General features: G+C 42.3%; 1 protein-coding gene across 1 annotated transcript; it reads left to right on the top strand.

The window, feature by feature from the left end:
* Positions 1-11900: 11900 nt before the first annotated feature.
* Positions 11901-14622, top strand: LOC147451500 (uncharacterized). The gene has a single exon (XM_086520392.1). It carries the CDS (start codon positions 11953-11955, stop codon positions 13450-13452), a length of 1500 nt encoding a protein of 499 aa, XP_086376518.1. The 5' UTR covers positions 11901-11952; the 3' UTR covers positions 13453-14622.
* Positions 14623-22133: the final 7511 nt, after the last annotated feature.

The raw sequence follows: 22133 nt of genomic DNA, 5'->3' as shown, positions 1-22133 counted from the left end.
TTGGTCCTAATTTTGTCAAAATAACTCCAAACTCATTGAAACTTTGTAGGATTGTTGCTAAACACATCTACAAGCTATCTGGAACCAAAAAGCACCATTTTGACACAAAAGACATCATACGCGTATGATGTCTATTTGCACTTACAGAGCCAAAACTGCTCATTTGTCATCATACATCCATTATATATATCTAATACATGCTACATATGAAATTTGGAACCATTTGGTCAAGAGGATCACCCCATTAGCCCAATTGAGGGAAAATCCTTCACCTAAAGCCTATTTTTGGCCCAAATCCAACATACTCAAGTCCAAACCAAGATTTGAGTAGGAACAGTCCTTCACTAATACATGGGGAGTCCACAGAACCAATCCCATGCAAAATTGATGAAAAAGACATCATACGCGTATGATGTCTTCAGAGCCATTTTTAGCCCAAAATCTATCCAAACTTCATAAATCCACTAAATAAGCCTATCTAAAGCCAAATCCAAGCTTATAGAGAAATTTGGTCCAAAAATACACTAAAAGACATCATACGCGTATGATGTCTCACTATGTGATTTTGGCACCTCAGGGCTTCAACCACCAAACAGAAGTGATCTACATGCCATTTGAAAGTGAACCACCAAGTTTTATCCAATTTGGATCATAAAATCCAATTCCCTTTCAAAATTTTGCCAAGAGCCAGAACTGGACTAAATTGGCCAAAACTTGACCAAATGGGATCCAAACTCAAATCCAAGCATATGATAATCATGTATACACTATCAGCTACAAGCACAACCAATATGAAGTCATTTTAGCACAAAAGACATCATACGCGTATGATGTCTCCAGCATGATTTTGAGCCCACTTTGCATATTTTTTCGGCTTCATTTCGGCTTTCAGTACTAAAAAGACGCTAACTTCTGAAATTGGAGTTACAGGATCCATGGATTCCACCAAGTCATCGGCAACGAAGAGAAAAAGACCGACAATCAAAGATGCTATTGCAGAAGCGGAACCATTTGACATTCCAGCAGAAACCCTCAAGCCAACCAAAACTTGGGTGGAGGAAACAGTATTGGAGAAAGAGGGAATAAAGATCTACCAGGGGACTTTCAGAGATCCTCAAGGGCAAGCGGTGGATGTACCGATGATCCCACAGGAATTGGTAGATTATAGCAGGTCAGAAGACATCAGCAGGTACCTGGAAAGGGCAGATTTGCACAGTTTCTTCACCTCAAGACCATCAGGTGTGGATACAAGAAGAGTGTACGAGTTGGCAACATCCATTCAGAAGGATAGAAAAGGCACATTGACAGCCATGGATGGAGAGAAGGTAGAAGTACAGATCACTCCACAGCTAATTGCAGACGCATTGAAGCTGCACAACAAAGGGAGCTCGGTCAGGGAAAGAAGGGAGGCCATAGAGGTCTATGGGCCCAAGAAACACAATGAAACCTATGGAGATATGAAGGACCCAAGAGCGGCAACCCTTTGCCGATTGTACAACCAATTTCTTCATGTTTGCAGTAAAAGATCACAAAAGTATACGACACCACCCCATGCCATTGCGACCACCATCACATGGGCATTAAAGAGCAATATGCCAAAAGAGGTGAATTACGCTCAACACATCTACGAGCAAGTAATTGCCATGCACAACGAGAAGCCAAAATACATAGGAGGAGCGGAAGTTCTGACAAGAATAGCTTATGAAGCTATTGGAGCTAGAGATCAGTGGCCAAAGGCTCCCTCCCAGAATGAGTGGCTTAGAGAAGCCGACGAGGAGGAAGAACAAACCGAAGTATCCAAGAGGGCATCCACAAGAGCACGCCGGAAACTAGAAGTAGTTTCAGAACCTGAAGAGGATGTAGACGCGAGCCACTTAAGAAGAAAGTAAAGAAGAAGGTTGCTCCCAAGCAAACCAAAAGTCAGAAAGCGGCAAGAATGGAAAGATTAGTGGAGCAGTTTAGAGCGGAAAGAGCTCTAAAGGGTGACTTTGAAGAAAAGTGGATGCCAGACCCCACTAAAGTCAGAACTAGCTCGGCCAGGCCACACATTGATCAATACGATCAATATATTAAAGCTTATGAGGAGTCAGAGGCTATTTTGGAGCAGCAACCTGTCGAGCCATACACTGAAGAGGAGGTACAGCAATTAAAAGCTGAGCTGCAAAAAGACGACAAGGGGAAAAGGAAAGTAGATGGGTCTACTAAGCCTCAAGAGAAAGATGGGCAAGCCGACAAAGGGAAAGCCAAGGAAGCTGAGGACAAACATCCCTCTATGACTGATGTACCAAGCCCGAAGAAGACGGAAAAAATTATGGAAGAGACCACAGTAGAGGTGGACACAGATGTTTTGGAAAAGCCGGAAGCCGAGACCAAAGAAAAGAAGATAGATCCAATTCAGCAAAAGAGAAATGACTATGAGGATCTGGTAGAGATAGGATACACCGAAGAAGAGGCCCTTGAGGCAGTTTATGGGATCACCCTACAAAAACAAGATGAACGGAGAGGGACGGAGAAAAAGACAAAGAGTAAAAAAGAAAGTGAAGAGAAACTGGACGAACCGAAAATACTAGAAGAGCCAAAGCCAGTGGAGGTGGTGGCGGAAAGAGCTTTAGAGTTGACAGATGATGATGAAAAAGACATGCACATGGTGCATGAACTGCTCAACAAGATAAAAGAAAGGTCCAAGGCAAAGGAAGTAGAGATTGAGACAGCCAAACAAAGGGAAGCGGAGTTGCAGAGAAATTTAGAGAATGTTATGACTGAATCTGAAAGTCATAAAGCATCACTCTATGACGCGGAAAACGAGAGAGACGGCTTGATACTCCAACTAGCCGAGGCTTCAAGAGAAGTAACAAGTGCACAGGAAGCAAGGGAGCGGATAGAGGATGAGTTGGAGGCAGCTAAGGATGAGCTCATTGAGCTAAGGGAAAGAGTCGAGCTCCAAGAAAGAACAATCACTAGACTCAGGTCTACCCCTAGAGCTAGCATAGCAGGAACCAAACAAGAGGGAGCTATCGTACCAATTTTGGAAGACCAGGTCCGAAGCTTACAAAGAGAGCTAAGATTAGAGCAAGTGCAAAGGTTGCACATTGCGGAGGGATCATTGGCCGCAGAGGAGAGGCTCACATTAGAAAATCAAACACTACGGACAGAGAATGAGGCCCTCCGCAAACAGCTCCAAGATCTACAAGAGCAACAAAGGAGAGAGACAGAGACACCACAAGAAGAATCAGGTGGAGCAGCCATAGAGCTACCAGAAACTGGAGAGGCAACCACAATTGAAGATCCAGCCCCAGCTCAAGAGGTGGCCTCGACTTCAAGAATCTTTGAAGAAGAAGAACAAAGGCTCCATGACCAAATAGAAAAGTCAGCAGAGGAGAGTGCCAAGGCGGAAATGGAATGGGAGAGGAGACTCCTAATCTCCATTAGACTTCAGGGACTAGACACAAAAGTGCTCCATGAACAGTGAATGCAACCCAGCCTGCCTTTCCCTTTGATGAAATTTGAAGTGCTAAAGACAAAAAAGAGACTAGAAGGGGAGCAGTATGTCGCTCTTTACGAAGGCGACATCACAAAGGAGGAACAATCAAAGAAGATAGTAGATTCACAACCTAGATGGAGGAAAGGTTGGCTGAACAAATACCCAGCCTACCTCATCTACTTGGTGGAGGCACCAAAGGAGATCCGGGAGGATGCAACCTTCTGCCCGGTGCCAAGAGTCAGAAACTGGAAAGAGCATGGCAGGATTGCAGGAAAGAAGCCAAATTGGCTAAATTATCCCAGGATGCCAGGACCAAAGGCAGGAGAGAGAATAGGTAAAGCCTACATGGTGAAAACCCTAACGGGCACCGTCAAGCTCTTTACTGGCTCTCCTGACCTTTCATGTCAGATGCTCAAGAAAATCTGCAGGACTCTCTTAGCTTGCATTGAAGTGTTCGCGCCAGATAAAGCCACGACCTCGAGTCTACTATCGACGGCCGACACGGTGTCTGATATGATGTACGATCTTTCATTGCAGCCTTCTCCAAAAGTGTTACACCTCCTATACCAAAGGATTATGATTTTGCCTAGCTTCCACATGCAAACATTCGAAGAAGCTTTCTACACCGGCTTTTTCACCCACGAAAGCAAAATATTCGGCCCAACCTTGACCATCGGCAACCTACGATACAAATCACATTTGCAGATGCTCAAGACGACATGACTTTATTGACCAAGCATAAAAGTCATGTCAGGGACGACATGAACGCGGAGGGGGGGGGAGTGTTGAGCTAGCAGAGGATCACACCCACATTTTTGCTCACACTCATCATTTTGTAACCATTGATTGTAATAAATGTCTTTCCGACATTAATTTCGATTTGAGCCATTCATTAAGTAACGGGACTCAATTGAGTTTCCAGCTTGTAATCCCGAAGTAATTTCACTTGCTGATGTAATTAGTTAGAGATGTTCTCACCTCCAAGGCTGAGGTATATAAGCCAAAGTTTTTGTAACCTAGGGAGGGAGATTATTAATCAAAGTGATTTTTTGAGCGCCGTGACTGTGTCTGAGAGAGAGAGAGAGAGAGAGAGAGAGAGAGAGAGAGAGAGAGAGAGTCTTATCTACTTGCTACGCGAGCTACGGAGCCGCCATTGAAGAAGCGACACCTCCATTGTGTTAGCAACGGCGAGAGCTACGCACAGATACCAAGAGTGCGCGCTATCGGCTTCTATGTGTGGTAAGTTCCTACGAGCTTCGGTGTGAGTTTTCTTCCAACTCGTGTGTCGGAATTGAGCGTGCAGCATATCTATAGAACCACAACGAGTAGAGCTACACATTAGTACTATCGGGGTCAAGTTTCGGTCACCTGTATATTTCGGCCTGTCTTCATACGCGTTTACCGCACGGAGTGGTTATAGGTTGATTTTGCAGTTCAAGTCTTTAGGGTGTTGTTCTTACCTAGTGTATAGACTTCCCCTTGAGTTTGAGATCGATTCAATGATTCTAGATCCTGTTTCGTATAGCATTCGTTCGTAGTACGGATTTCAGTCACTTGCGTATTTTAGAACTTAGATTTGATTTCCTTAGTATTGATTGTCATTAGAAGGTCGAGTAGGTGATTTGACACCCACCTAGTTGTTTCCATGCGCCTGCGGGTCAAGCTCCGTCCTCGTCTGACAAATTCTGTTGTTGGTTGAGTTCTCGCTATTTAGCTTCCACTAGCGGCGTAACCGCCTTAACAGTAACTTGTGTGTAGCGGAAAATAGCGTGAACATAGTGAGCATTTCATTAGAATAGTTTCCTAACGAGCATAACAAGAGTGCTTGGGTGGAGAGAGCAACAAAAAGCATAACACCTAGTTAGATAGGCATGAACAATACCTTAAAAGAGAGAGAAATTAAGCTATTGACAACAATTGAGGACCGGATTTACATGGAGCCGGTCCCCCTCCAAAAGGCTTTGTATTATAGGTTTCCCCCATCAAGAGAGACATCTTACAATACAATTCTTTGTGTTCCTTAAATAACTAGCTAGCGTAATGAATATGGAAGCTTCAAGCACTAAGCAAAACACTTATAAAACAAACATCAATTCCCTCACGGTCTCAGACCCAAGACCTCACACACCTTCGAAGATGGTGACAGCTAGCGGGGTATGAGAGTAGATTGAGAGGACGAAGGAGTACTCTTACGAGAAAGATGTACATCTCCTCACATAATAACTGATATTAGCATATCATAGTTTAGTAATTAGTATGGTAGAGGAGATGCGCATGCATTGAAGCTTGGCTCTTGGTTGGATTTTCATCACAAAGCCAAGAGTTGTTGGTGTAGGCCTCCCTTCTCACAAGTTTGGAGTAGGTGATAAGCTTTCCATAAAATCTTGAGAAGGAGAGAGAGATTCTTCTTTCTTCACACATGAACTAGTGTGAGTGTGTGTGGAATAATGCCTTGAGAAATTCAGTCCCCCTCTCTCTCTTGGTCGACCCCTCATGCTATTTCCTCTTGCTGACACCCCATTGGACCTCTCCAAGCTTAGCCAATAGGATTTCAGGAGCATAAGTGATAGCCTTCTGACATGTGTCCCCCTTTCCCCTTTTGTGAGAGCTTTATGTAATTAATTAATGCAACTAAACTCTCATTGGACCCCTTTGTCTCCTGGCCAATAGGAATCAGGCAAGCCATTGGGCTGTTGAATGCTCATGGACCCCTGGATGAAAATTTTAAGCTTTAAATGCAAGCGTCACTAAACTATCCACATTAGTGATTCAATTAATGCAACAACAATCTAAGGATCCTGCTGCCACACACATGCATGAGCACGTTGCTACGCAAGGGCAAGGACCTTCTAATCCAGGGCAAGGCCCAACTGCTGATACTTTGCACACTCTCACTGCAAAAGAGGTGGATGAGTTGTTGAAAAACACCAAACCATTGATTTTTAAGGGAGAAGACCGAGACCGCAATAAGGATGCAGTGAATATCTTTCTCAACAAGTGGGATGGAATTCACACCTTACAGCGTACTCCGGGCGCAGTCAGAGCTCTGCAAACGAGCTTAACTCTAGAAGGCAAGGCCTACAAATGGTGGATGTCTCTCAAGGAGAAGAATATGATACCACAGAGTTGGGCAGCTTTTGAAGCTATGTTTCGCAAAGAATTTTTGCCTACAAATGAGGCAGATCGGAATTGGACGGCTTGGGACACATGTTCCATGCGCCAATACCCATCATTGCTTGAATATATATCTCACTATCATGATGTTATCCTCAAGTTGGAAGGCTTAGATAACTTTCAACAAGTACGGGGTTTTATACGTGGTCTGACATTAGAGCTTAAGAAGTACGTCAAGACCCAAGACCCTAAAACACTTTAGGAAGCCATAGTGAAAGCACATATTCACGATGATCCAAATGAAAAGAAAGCACATAATATTCACGTGCCTGCTAATACACATGGTAATACATGCACTCAATATGGACACAATAAAAGGAAATTTATAGTAGCCAATTCAGAAGCATCTAAAAAACCCAAGGGGTCCAGAGGTCCTCTCTCTCCTAGGACTTTGATAAAGCTAAGAAAAAGAAATTATGTTTCAATGTTTAGGAAGCGGTCATGGCAAAAAGGATTGTCCCAAAGGGAAATCTGATGCTCATGGCAAGGAGAAAGCAGTGCACACGGTGCAACTGCTGCCTCTTGAGTCTTCCTCACGATTCTCTATAGTGGAAGTAACACACACCGAGGTGGTGCATGAATGTTGTCACACAACTTCCATGTGGCAACAAACCTTTGGACCGAATGAGTTAGTACGTATGCACGGATCTCTGCAAGGGCACAAGGTGCGCATCTTGGTAGATGACGGGGCTACTCACAATTTCATCGATTACGGATTGGTGAAAAAACTCAAATTGCCTCAAACTCCGCCCGAGTACCCACCGCTACAAGGTAGCAATGATGAATGGACATGATACCAAAATCTAGGATACTCAAGTCTAAGCTGTTCCGTTGGAAGTACAAGGTTACTCCACATGCTTGGATTTTCAGGTTATGAACATGGAGAGGGCAGACGTGGTCCTTGGTAGGGAGTAGTTACATAGCCTAGGATCATCACTGAAGCGTAGCTATGAGCACAACAGCTTGATGTTTGAATCCCATGGCACACATGTGTTGTTGTTAGGAGAGAAGGATGTATCTTCTTCACCATTGATTTGTACAGCTGAGCTTATACAGCTCGTTTCTGATACTGAAATAGATCAAGTTTTCTTGTGTTACTCACTGTCTCATTTTCTCTCTAACATTGAATCTGTTGAACATTCCTCAACGCTGCATGCTTCTCTCTCATCTCTTCCACCAATGGCTACTTCCAAACAAGCAAATGTTGCTAGTGAGTTACAGAAATTATGAAAGGAATTTCAAGATGTTTTTCCTAATGATTTTCCACCAGGATTACCGCCGACACAATCGGTGCAACATAGCATTGATGTGGTTGCAGGTTGTAAACCTGTCAGTAAACCACCCTACCGTATGAGTTATTCTGAAGCTGCTGAAGTGGAATGTCAGCTTGCTGACTACCTTAGCAGAGGGTTTATACAACCCAGTTCTTCACCATGGGCTTCTCCTATCCTATTAGTGAAGAAAAAAGACCGCAATATGCGCATGTGCATAGACTATCGTGGCTTAAATGCGGTTACAGTTAAGAACAAGTACCCATTGCCACGAGTGGATGAGTTGTTCGACAAACTCACTCATGCTCGCATTTTTACGAAAATAGACTTGCGGTCAGGTTATCACCAAGTCCGTATTCGACTTGCTGATATACCCAAAATTGCATTCCGAACAAGGTTTGGACACTACGAGTTCTTGGTGATGCCCTTTGGGTTAACCAATGCACCCGCAACATTCATGACACTTATGGATAGTGTCTTGAAGCCGTACTTGGGCAAATTTGTCATCGTTTTCCTCGATGACATTCTAGTCTATAGTGCTTTTGAAGAAGAACACTTACAACATCTCAGGCAGGTGTTCGAGTTGTTACGAACAAACAAATTATATGCCAAGGAATCTAAGTGTGATTTTTTGAAAGAAGAAATTCACTATCTAGGGCATGTTATTTCAGCTAATGGGCTATATATGGATCAATCCAAAGTGGATACAATCCGGCAATGGCCTTCTTCTAAAAATCTCGAAGAGTTACATATTTTTTCAAGATTTGCAGGTTTTTACCGAAGGTTCGTTAAAAACTATGCTAATATTGTTGTTCCCATGACAGATCAACTGAAACATGCTATTCAAGTAGTCCTGTTATAAGACGGATGGCCAATTACATTTGAAAGCAAGAAGCTTGATGCAGCTTAGTAGAACTACTCTGCTTATGAGCACGAACTCTATGCAATAGTGTCTGCTTTAAAAACATGGCGGCATTATCTGTATGGTGCTCAGTTTGAGATTGTGTTTGACCATGAAAGCATCAAATGGTTCACACAACAAACGGATTTGAAGGGTCGAAAAGCCAGGTGGGCCGAGATTCTTCAGGAATATGACGCCAAGCTCAGGTATCGTAAAGGTCGATACAATGTGGTGGCTGATGCTCTAAGTCGTATGCTGGAGATCAATTCTCTCTTGTTCACGAAACTTCGTAGTGAATTTTTGGATTCTCTCAAAGGCAAATATGAGCATGATGAAGCATATTCCAAAGTGTGGAGCCATGTTCAAATGAGAGATCCTTCTCACTCCAATGATGGTAGTGTAACCTTAAACTCCACACCTAGTTCTCCTCTATTGAGTGATGAACTACAACGATGGAAGCATTTCACCATCGACAATGGGTACCTACTCCATAAGGGGAGAGTTTGTGTATCGACGGACACAGACATTTGGTGCCAAATTCTTTATGAATGTCATGATAGTCCAAGTGCAGGGCACCCAGGTATTAGAAAAACTTATGCTCTTGTACGATGACAGTTTTACCAGCCACGTATACATGGCTTTGTTCAAGCTTATGTCTTGCATCCAAAAATGTCAAGTTAACAAAGCAGAGTGCCTGAAAGTAGGAGGACTCTTACATCCTTTGGAGATTCCCAATGGAGAATGGGAAAGTATCTCTATGGACGTTATTGTGGGTTTACCAACCACTGTACAAGGTCATGACTCGGTATGGGTGGTCGTAGACAGGTTGACTAAACTATGTAAGTTTATTCCAACAAAATCAACGGTTAAGATACCAGAATTAGCCAAGTTATTTGTGGACAATCTATACAAGTTGTATGGTTTGCCAAGTAACATTGTCAATGATCGTGATCCCAAGTTTAACAGTCACTTTTGGAGGGCTATGTTTAAACGATTGGGTACACAACTAAACCTCAGTACAGCCGATCATCTAGAAACAGATGGTTAGACTGAACGAGTTAACCAAGTGCTAGAGGATATGCTAAGAGCATACGTCAGCAAAAAACAGTCAGAATGGGAAGAATACTTACCTATTCTCGAGTTTGCCTACAACAGTGCTAAGCATGTCACAACTGGATTTAGTCCTTTCATGCTCATGTATGGGTTTCAACCTAGGTCACCTATTACGGTGGGGTTGGAAACTGAAAAGCTCCAAAACAGGTTAAGGATTTTCTCCAAGACCACATGAATATGCTGAAACTCGCTCATCAGAATGTCCGACAAGCGCAGGATCAGTACAAGAAGTATGCTGATGAGAAACGTCGGCAAGTTACCTTCGAGGAAGGGGAGGAAGTATTTTTACGTGTGTCAGAACATTTAGAAAGTTTGAAAAATTGGGCCAACACCTAAATTATCTCCTTGATATTGTGGGCCTTTCAAAATACTCAAGCAAGTAGGTGATCGTGCCTACAAATTATTGCTACCTACACATTCTCGTATTCATCCGGTGTTTCATGTAAGCCGTTTACGTAAGCGGTTACATGGGGACGACAATGTCATTGACCAACAAATTTTGGTAGATTTCATTGAACCTCCTACCTTACCGCATGAACCTGAATGCATGAACCTGAACCTGTTTTCAATTATCATGAGTTACGTGCGCATCATCATGTACGTCAACAAGCCTTAATCAAGTGGAAAGATCGACCTGAGGAAGGTGCCACTTGGGAAAACATTAGTGTTCTTAAGAAGAAGTTTCCCACTTTTATTTTCGAAGACGAAAACTCCTCTCAAGGGGGGAGTAATGTCAGGACACCGGCAAGGCCGGGCTAGACAAGGGCAAGGCCAGGCTAAGCAGTGTGAAAAGGGAGTCCAACTAGGGCAAAGGGCTAGGGGCCATGCTATATAGTGGGTGGTTGGAAGGTGGACTCCTAGGTTCTAGTTCCTCTTGTCTAACAAGGGTCTTTAAAGCCCATTGTTGCACCTTGCTCTTTTGCAGATGGCCCCCCCTTTGGATCCCTATTTTCCCTCCTTTGGATCCCTACTGTGGGGCCGGTTTGCCAGCTTAACCAATATTCTAGCTTTTTCTCCCCTGGCACTTTCCCAGACTCAATGATCAGTTTAACATGAGAAAATCATTAGAAGAATTAGATATGATTATCCCTTTTCTCTTGTGGAATCTCAAAAGTTTTGCTATGAGCATGCAAACCTACTTTTTGCTACACGTTAATGCTGTCAAACGAGGACCTTTTGAAATTGATTCTTTGTTGGTGTGCTACTCATCAACATGCACGCAAAATGTAGAGCGGCCAACAAGTGTTTAACGAGCTCCCAATTTTGAATGTGGTTGCTTGGAATGCACTCTTGATAGCATATATGACTAAATTGAACATGAAGAGAGTGATATCAACCTAAGATGTTACATAATAAGAACCTCGATATTGACCCAAAGGTAACATGTTGCAAGAGAAGGGTTCAAATGTAGAGGAGGTGAACAAGAATAACTTCATTCAAGGTTGAGCAACACAAAGGAGAGTCGTGCGCTATCAGAAGCAAAGTGAGACCTAAGACAACTTACAAGGTGTCATGCCTTGAAAATAGGGACCTAATCAACTATCAAAGCAGATGCAGAAACCTACCACACCTCACAAGACAAGCATAGATATGAATTATGGAAAGCAAATGCATGCAAAAGCTAGTCAGATGCTTGAGCAATCAGTCAAAGAGGACATCAAGATGCGACCCATATGGCATTGTGTAGAATATTGACATGGGCAAACCAATTCATGATGAGATATTAGTCATTGGACGGCGTGTATATTGTGCCTTGAGAGATTAAGCCTCATTGGTTTTTGACTAGCTTTCGAGGTTTTGTCGAATGCCTTGTTTTCTCTCTCTCGGGGAGTGCTCATATGCTCTTTTACCATCATGTTTATCCAACAACCAGCTATGTTTAAAAATCTCATCGTAATATTGAGAGGTCCCGGATATTCCCCTCCTTATTTCCTTTTCAAATGTGTAAAACCTACTGGTTTGCACTTAAGCCGAGCCAGGCCAACGCCCTTATACTCTTTCGAGTACCTGAGATGCTGCTGCCACGATGTTTAGCAGCATCCTTTGCAAGAAGGAGCTCGAGCTGTAGCTTGGAACGGCTCTCCAAACCCTTGGGCCAGCAAGAGCTGCATCTGTCTACCTTTAATGTGAGCGCAAGAAGAAGCAGAAACCTTCTATTCCTCCTTCCTCAGGCTGGGAAAGCACGCAGAAGAACCTTATTCAGGTGCTATTCATCACTACCTCTCTCGTTCTCTTTCCCAACATTGGACCCTTCCTGCTTCTCTCCTTCTGTGGGTTCCCTTGTCGATATCTCAGAGTATCTCATCAATGGATGTAAATGGACTGAAGCACCCCCTTGCCCTGACTATGTTGGGCCTGTTTCAATTGCACGCACACCAGATGGTCGTGGCCGGGGCTTGTATGCCACCCGCGATGTCACTGCTGGCGACATTCTCATCATCAGCAATGCCTTCGCTGCCACTTACAATGACGCAGATCGAATTGAGATGTACTTCAAAATTGCATCCATTCTCAAGGAGTCTCCTCGAGCCCTTCGCCAGTACTACACGCTTGCGGGCGATGAAGACCATGACAACATCGAGGTACCTGACGTCAGGATATTCGACCCCAGGATCCCTTATGAACAGAGTGATGATGTGCATGAAGGCCTTGCTTTCGATGAGAGACGCGTCATACATATCATGAATGTGAACTCTTTTGCAGGAGAATTGAAGTCTGCAAAGACGGATCCTGAGATGAGACTCACTGGGCTATGGCTTCTTCCTTCTTTCATCAACCATAGCTGCATCCCAAATGCAAGCAGGTTAATTGTGGGTGAAGCCATGTTCATTCTTGCCTCTCGCGACATTCGAGCGAAAGAAGAAATCACCATCTCTTACACAGATGCCATGGCTCCATTGAAGCGAAGATCAGATAATTTAGGCGAAACAGGGTATGGTTTCCGCTGTGAATGCAAGAGATGCAATTTAGAGAGGTCTGTTGAAAAGGATATTGAGAAGTTCAGTGACCGATATCACATGCTTTATGATAAGGCAGCAGGAGAGGTGTACTCTGTTGTAACAAACACGGCCATCCCCTCTGTGGGGTCATATCCGGCATGTGCGGAGCTATATGGTGTTTATCACACTCTGGCTAGGAAAGTGAGCTCTTTGAAGGGTCTTTCAAAGCTTGAAAAGCAGTGGATTTTGGGCGGCTATTCATGTGCTTATCTTGGACACTGGATTATTAGTGGGTATGCATTTCAGTTCACTCCTGTTTCGAACTTTGTGAATTCTACTGCATTGGAGCTGATAGAAGCAATGAAGGCTACAGAGGCTGGCCTAATGCGCACATTGTCGTTCATCACCGTTCTTACTTTGGTGGCTGAAAAAGACCAGGAGAATTATGCCCACTTGACACTGAGTCTTCTCAATCTGGCCTTGGATGAGTGTATCAGGATATATGGGAAGCAAAGGATTGATGTTGCAGTGAAGTTGATTGAACAAGCCTCAGAGATTGTCCCATTCTTTTGATGATTGTGTATGGTGGATCATTAACAAGTAGGATTGTTGCGGTGTTTGACCATCTTGGAGATGTGTTCTATTGCTTCATGACATTCTACTTACTATGAGCAGATTCAAAGTTCATGCAATTTGTGCTGAATTTGTGTAGCCACGACAAGCTGCATATCTGTGTTTGCCTTATCAAGCATATGGATGTCGTCAGTAACCCGTCATCGCACATGTGCCCAGACCTCTGCTCATGCAGGTCTCTGTGCTCGCTGTAGGCTCATCTATAGACAAGAGCTCGCTGTAAAAGGCTGTGAAAATCTCTCTGATCTCTTGTGGCTCCTGCCCTAATGAGCCATCCTCCCTTATCAGATAATGCTTTAGTGGGCTCATGTGAGTTGTGTCTCTTTAAGAGGCATGGGCTTACATTGGACTCTTTGCAGCCTTGGACACCAGGTAACCAAGTGATTTGGCGGTGTTGGGCAACTCCTACCATGTCCTTCATATGCAGCTTGAAACTAGCTAAAGCATATAACAAGAGCGGTAATTTTGAGGGGGTTTGCAATATGTGAGAGCCATCAAGGTGACTGGACCTGGTGTACTTCTCAAGTATCAAACTTTGTATCAGATGGATTGTATTTCTCAGCTTTGAAAACAAGGTATAGGGCTACCTTTGCTGGGCTTTGGGCTTCTGACTTCAATCTAAGAGCTTCAATGATGTTTGGCTTTAGCTGATTGACAGGAGATGCAATGATTTGGAATACAAAGCAGAATGTGTGTTCGAATAGCTTTTGGGTGGATGCTGATGATCGTTATGCTCATTGAAGTTACTAGTTAATGACAAATGGCATGTACATTAATGACATTGTAGTGCAATCAGAACGTCATTAATGACATTGTAATGCTAATAATGGTAAGGACATTGGAATGTGATTACCTAAGAAATGACAAAGAGCCAATGATATCACGAATGCTAGGACTGTTGAAGCAAAAACCAAAGTGTATTTGCTGTAATGCCCTTTTTTGCAGAAGTTGGTGAAGGGCACTCATTGCCCAAGCTGTCAGCTTCTATTTACACAAAATGCAAGAAGCAAGATGAGATCATGGATATACATAAGATAAGATCAAAGCTCTTGCACTGTGCCAAAGTCAGACTATGGATTAGTTTAGTCAATTTAAGCAATTTTGCAGGATTGACCATGGCTACCCTTTATTTTTTCAATTGTTCCGTTCTCTGTATTGCTTTTCACTTAATTTGTTCTCTGGTTACATTGTTTATGCAAGCAAATCTCCAATTGAGCACATGAAGTGTAACTGAGCTGTAGCACGCATAGGAGTATGTCTTTGAGTCGTTGCAATTTCTGTCATTGAGGATTGTAAATTTGTAATTCATACAGTATTTAGCGTTTATACAAATCTTGGTGGCCTTCTTCTAAAGTACCACATATCTACAGTAGGATTTTGGAGAAACAGAACAAGCATATGCCGCCAAAAATGAAGAATTTTGTGGAGTATGACTTGTTAGAGATTATTAAAGCAGGTAATTATCACACTCAATGGCTTGTACCTACACTATGGAGTGCGAAAGTACAAAGAGAGATGTGAAGAGCAAATTTGAGCCGAAGAGATTGTGTGCAAACATTTATTCAAGTCAAGATTTAATGAAGCAACTGGGCAATTTGCAATGAAGTAAACCTTGTGGAAGCATGGATGCTGATCCAAATTTGAAGGTAGAGCCAAAAATGAAAAAGAATTGTGCATTTTCAAATTATCAATGACCTTATAAAGAATGGACTTCTAGATGGTGCCACTAACCTTATTCCAATCCTTACTCCATTAACCTTCTAGATGGAGCACTAACCTTATTCCAATCCTTGTTTTCTTTGGATTTTTTAAAATAGTCCTTAGTAGATTAATGTTGTCATAGAAGGCAAGACAAAGTGGGACATGCATTTCCAAACTCAAGTTTGTTGGGATTAGGGTTGCAAGGGTGTGCACACAAAACTTAGAGAACAAGAAGCTCAAGGGCACATAACCTAGGAAGTAGTATTATGCAGTGTGCACACATAAAATTAAGTTAGTTGAATGAGGGTCCTATATACATTGCATGGGGAAAACACCTAATGATAGGAAAAAGTGTCTTGGAAATCACAAGTATGTTCACACATAAAACTACCAAAATACAGCAAACAATATTTCTTGAAGTCATTCATGTGAGTGCTGGATTGAATGAGAGCTCGTACATAAAATATAGGAAGAAATGGCCTTTATGGACTATGATCTTCCAAAAAGGGGAGTAAGATCAAAGCTTTGGGAAAGCTTCACAATTCTCTTGAGGCAAAATCTTTGTGAATAGATCATCAAAATTGTCAAATTTTTTCTTGTGTTGCTACATAAGCCAATCTAATCTCTTGTGGAGTTCTCTTTTAGATGAAAATACTGCACCTGAATGGGTTTTGTGCAAGCATGAAAATTGGGCTTCTTGCAAATACCATATTCAACAAAGAATTGTGGCTTGTGGTTTGAGGATTTTTTAATAAATTTGAACAAAGAATCGTGGAGGCATTTGTACACCATCGAAGCGGTCTTTTGAGAGAGTCAATTTTTCGAGCACACAAGTGGAACTTCTTTCACAAATTTTCACAGGATACTTTGGCAGTGATTTTGTGCTTAGGTATATGCTCTTTGCGAATGGATTTTCATATGGTTGTGACGCATGGTTGATGCCCATTATACATGTATTTTGGCGAACACTTTTGAGTGCCAGTGAGCTCTCTTGAGAGCATTGTTTTTGCATTGATCAGGTTTTCGGGTTGCAGCTCTTCTGGTGCTTGTTTATGCGCGGTCACTCCGTGGATATACATTGAGTGCAGATTGCTATTGTATGTGAGGTCGGAAAGCCATTTTGACATTTCTACTCATTGGCATTGAGTAGTGTTATGGTTCATGGTTTAGAGTCCTCTTTCAGAGACTATAATGGCCGAGGTTTACTCCCACTTTTCGATAACTTTTGCTGACAAAACTTGGACAGTTTATAGTGGTCAAGAGATTCTCCCACTTTGGCAATAAGGATGCGGTTTTATGATTGAGATTTGCATTGAGATTTTACTTCAATTACAGAAGAGACTGTCATTTTTTCACCAGGATTTATGCATTTTATGACAGGTGCTAGAGAGTTGTTTTAGCCAAGTTTTGTCTTGTGCCTATGCGTATGGTCATTTCGCTTATGCTCTCATTGAATATGGTCACTATTTATGCGTGATTGGTCCTTGGTTTTGACAGAGGGTTATGTGCTTTATGTGATGTTTGCCATAGTTTTGGTGGCAGGTGTTTGATTAGCTAGTTTTCTTTTGCATTATGTTGAGCGGTTATGCTCTTGTGAACAATGCATTTACACTTTGCGTGGGCTTATCTATAGACTCATTTTGTGATCAGTTATGACATCTTGCAGTGAGAGTTCGTCATCGGATACACAAGTTGGTGTAGCACGCGCAGATCTCAGAGGCACAGACATGTGGTTTATTTGCATTGTGGCAAACCAGAGCACATGAGAAGACACTATTGCAGGCGTTGGAGACAACGGAGGTTTCCATTGGTTGTCCGTGAGAGTACAAGTGTGGTAGAGACTCCTACTTCCCTAGGTTCACCTAGACGTGCATGGACTTTGTCTTACGATTGGCAATGGACAGTACTGCTTTACACTGTGTTACTCCTCGTAGGGAGTGGTCTAGCACGTTATTTGCTCTGAGACAAGATGGTGTTCACGGTGTGAGTGACTTTATTTGGACTTTTTCAGTGGGAGTATGTTTGTGCTCCATGATTTTCAGTATGTGCCTGATTCTAGTATGAGTTTGATCTTCATCTCGCAGCTTAGAGATCATGGGTATCATGTTCAATTGACTGAAGAGTCTTACTTGATGAGGGGAGGTTTGCTTGTGATAGCGCAAGGCCCTTGTGGTGCTCGTTCGACTCTTCTCTACGTTCTTGGTGTCAGAGACGTCATAGTCTCTGTGAGTTTGTTGCCATGTAGATGTTCGCAATCTAGGCAAGTACGCTTTATTGATGAGCATTGTGATAATTCGCTCGTTGTGAATGCAAGGTCCAAGGACAGACATGTCGAGCAGGAGAGCTTGGTGGTGACAAATTTTGAGGCTTTGCCAATAAAGGAGCAATGTTGTGTGGCTCCGCTTCCATGATGGAAAAAAGAACAAAGAGATGCAAGTCAAGCCTAACAAAGTCTATATGATTATTCAACAGTGATCAGGGCTTGATAATAAGTAGATTTAATGCTAAATGTATGTCAGATGAGGCTTTCAGGGGCCAGAAACTATGTTGTTGATGCTAAAAGTGAAGATGTTTGAAGTTGTCAGGATTGGAAGTCTATGATCTAAGAACTACAATGCTCAAAGTGCTCTACAGGCTTGTCTTTATGGTTGTCAATTAGAGCTACGATGAGGAAGTTATGACAGTTTGAAGTTGAGTGGATTGCAGACCTGTACCAGATTGGACAGCTACAGATGAAGGGTCAGGGTTGAAGTGAATGCATGGTCCTGAACTGCTCATTTTGTGGAGAGCATTGGTCTTTTTAGATCAACAATTGAAATTCTTATTGCCAAGATATTGCATGTTAAAGTTTCATTGGGGGCGAGTTCCATACCAGTGTGGTCGCCTCGATCAATGTGCCATTTGGGAATTTTTGGGCTTCAACCAGGTACTGCAATATGGTGCACTTAATAGCGCAATAAATGCTCGAGGAGCATCTTGTTTGGAATGTTGTCTCTTGCAGTACATTGATAGCGGGAAATGTCGAGAAAGGGATGTCGTGCCTAGAGATGCTTCGGTTGAGTATGCATGGCATTAAAGGTGAAAGCTATGTTTGTGATGCTTTAGCCGATACATATGCCAAATGCGGTGCCTTTACAAAAGCACATTGAGTTCTTGATGAGCTTTGTGTATCAAATGTTTTGCAAGGCAATTGCATGGCCGATACACATACAAAGGAGCCGGCTTCCAAAAAGCACAAGGGAGGCCGCCCAATGTGAAAGGGGAGGGAAAATAAGAGGCCATGGCATAGGCAGCGAAGGGAAAGGTGCAAAGAAGAGAAGAGGGCTCATAACGAGTTTGTGGAGTGCTCGGATGAGTGCCGCCAAAAAGGAAAAAATGCTCAAATTCTTGAGGCGCCTTTGTTCGGTCCCAAAAACGACGGATTTGGAGCACCTTGAATCTGCCTGCCAGATCATCAAGCGGCTTTTTGCACTGTTGTGACAAGAAAACAAGGCAAAAACATTATTCTTGGGGCAAAAAAAAGAAACAACTTAAAAAGAGAGGGAGTTATTGCGTGAACGAGGAGGTGGAAGGGCATGAATGAGGAATCATTACTATTTCACTTTTTAAGAGCTAAAAAAAAGCTTAATCGCAATCTGGCTGTAGGGACCGAGTTTGATTGCAGGAGTTAAGGTGGAAACAAGGGATGGGAGGAGAATACGGAGGAGGGAGAAGAGCTTCATTATCTCCATCTCTCTCTTGTTTTATCTCTCCCTCTCTTGACTAAACTCCATCTCTCTCTCGCTATATCTCTCCCTCTCTTGACTAAACTATGTCCCTCTCTCAACTAAATTCCCTCTCTCGAGGAAGCTTGGCTTAGAGCACATGGTCTTTCTCTCGGGACTAAGGCTCCAAAGCTCTCTCAAGCTTGCAAGGCATAGAGAAGAGAGCACTTGATGAGGATTGAAGTGAAAAGAACAACACATTGGAGAGGAGAGCAAAGCAATAAAGAGAAAGAGACTAGCTCTTGAGAGCTTTGAGAAGAGACACATCCAGAAGAGTTAAAAGCCTTATTGATGGCTATTAAAGTAGGAAAATAATGACATGGAGGAGATCTCCATCACCGGCATCAACTTAAGTTTTGTTAATCTTGTTGATAAGTCACGGAGCCGTTAACGATCCCCTTAATCTTGTAAAGGGAGCTTAAACTCCTAGTTTTTAGTTAATCCAAGTGACGATGTTGTTAACAATCCACCTTGGCTATTGATTAAGTTGTACTCAATGCTTTACTCAATTAATTGATGATTATGGTGATTATCGGAGCTATCTGCATCTGTTGTTATCATTCTCTCACACCTCTCACAGCCAGACGCACCTTCTCGGCCCACCTTTCGAGCACATATCCCCCGACATTCTTGGTGAACCCAACATGAAACGAGCCATGGTGCGAGGTGCAGATGGGGAATCTAGAACATATGATGAAATTGATTAAAGAAGATGAAATTGATTAAAGAGTTAACTGCAAAAGGTTTTGATGGTAAGTCAACAATTCCATATTTTTGAAGATGCTTCAATTGGTCCAAGGATCTTTCCTTGAAGTGGAAGCCATGAAGATGAAGAAGCAAATGGATGAAGCTTTGGATGCAGCAATGGATGCGGTATACAACAAGAGGCCAGTCTTTGATGGTTATGATCTCGAGGAATACCTAGAGTGCTATGAGTTGGAAACCAAGCCAAGAGGGATATGAATGGGAAACCAAGTCAAGAGGGATACGAGAAGAGTTAATGATTAGATCCTTTGAGTAGTTAGTGAGTTCAGATTTGAAGGAGCAGATTCAAGAGCTTACCAAAGCATGTGACGACAATTGGGAATATTCCAAAGAAGCTATTATACAGGTAAGTGATGAGCATTATGCAAGATCTCAAGAACAACCTCCAAGTCTACCAACTTATTCAAATATTTGAGAACAAGTACGATCAAAATTAGAAACTGTGATTGATAAGTGTCTTCTACAAGATGCTACTTTCTTACATGCTAACGATGAAGACATAGTTAAAGTTCTGTATGGAAATTTGGGTTTTGCAGATGCCTTACATGAAGTACGAATCTTTGAGGGTGAGGCTATACAGCCTCAAGATACACATGATGAAATTTGCAAAGAACCTATGCAGGCAATACAGGAGGAAAAGAAATTAAGGGGTCAAAATGACAAAGTGGCTAAAGCTTAGGATGAAATTGTGCAGGTGTATGAGTGCAACCATATTCAAGTAGACATGCATGACGATTTGGGGGGTAACAACTGATGTTTTTGCTACTGACTCAAAATTGGAGCAAATTTTTTGTGGTACACATTCTACCCTAGAGTTGACTGATGATGCAGATGTTATAGGTCAAAGCAAGGCTGCTGTTGAGAGCTGCAGGACCATGGGCTTGGGTATACTAGATTTACAAGTTTTGGATGCACCATATTTTGAGGGCTTGGATGAGCAAGATTATGTGCTTGAAGGTCTGCAAAGTGATGATTTAGAGGGGGTGCAAACTCCTTTATCAAGATTTTGTGACAGAAGTCTCACACTATGGCAGAATGATCATGAACTTGATGATGCTTATTCAAAGGGGGTGCATAGTGAAGTGCAATCTCTTGATGTTGCATATGATTGGTTGCATTGTGCCAATGATATGGATAGGGCAGTAGATGCTATTTTAAACATGCATGATGAACTTTGTGATATAGAAGTCCAAAGATATTTGAATGAGGAAGAGAAATTTGAAGAGTAGTCTACATCAAAGTGGCTAGTATGAATGTCATATGTGGAAATCTTAGTTTACAACAATCTAAGATGTACATGGAGGGACCTTCTAAAGCGGTGGACCCAGCAAATTGATGTATTAAGATATGCATGATTGGGATTCCAATGCTAGAGGGGGGTGAAGGTGCATTACCAATGCTCCTACCCGTGGTTGATGATCAACAATTGGATGATCCAGCTGCATAAGGGATATGGCAGTATCTAGTGATACTTGATGCTATATGGGATTTGATGTTACCCTATGATGTAAGGAATTTTGAGCTAGCTTTTGATCCAGGAGGAGACAATTATATGCATGGTTTGGGGCAATTGATTGATAAGCCATTTGATCCAGGGGAAGATGGACATATGCATGATCTGGGGTGGTTGATTTATATGACATATGATCCATGCAGTTTTCATGATGATTTATGGGTTAATTCATGCTTATGCTCTACTGAAAAAAAATTATTGTGTTTTTCCTATGATCCTAGAGGAGGGTATGTTCTACTAAGGCCACAGGTTGCAAAAGCAAAAAATTTCACAACATGCTCATAGTGGGGCTTATACGTTTACAGGTTTTTGCATGTAGTTTGGAATAATGGTTGCAATAGGCCGGAGGCTGTACAGGTTCAGAGGGGGTGGATGTTGTGCAGCTTCGCTTACATGATGGGAAAAAGAGCAAAGAGATGCAAGTCAAGCCTAATTGAAGTCTATATGATTATTCAGCAGTGATCAGGGCTTGATAATAAGAAAATTTCATGCTAAATGTATGCCAAATGCTAGGGGGGTTCACCATTCAATACCCCCTATATAACGTACGTTCGTGGGGTACTAACAAAACCCCTCTTTTAACATGTCTAAAATCGAATATAAAAACCCCTTATTTTAATGTATCTCTATTAAATTGACTAAATGTTTTGTATTTTAAAACCCCTCCTTTTGAACTCATGTTATACATTAACATGATTACATAATGCACCCCCTGAGGCCAAATGAAGCTTTAAGGGCCAAAAACTATGTTGTTGATACTAAAAGTGGAGATGTTCGAAACTGTCAAAATTGGAATATTATGATCTAAGAACTACAATGCTCAAAGTACTCTACAAGCATGTCTTTACAACTCGTCAATCGGAGTTACGGTGAGGATG

The sequence above is a fragment of the Adiantum capillus-veneris genome, chromosome 9 (assembly GCF_014529385.1).
Source record: "Adiantum capillus-veneris isolate H3 chromosome 9, ASM1452938v2, whole genome shotgun sequence".
NCBI lineage: Eukaryota > Viridiplantae > Streptophyta > Polypodiopsida > Polypodiales > Pteridaceae > Adiantum > Adiantum capillus-veneris.
The sequence above is the reverse complement of the archived record's forward strand: the minus strand, read 5'-3'. Positions and strand labels throughout refer to the sequence as shown.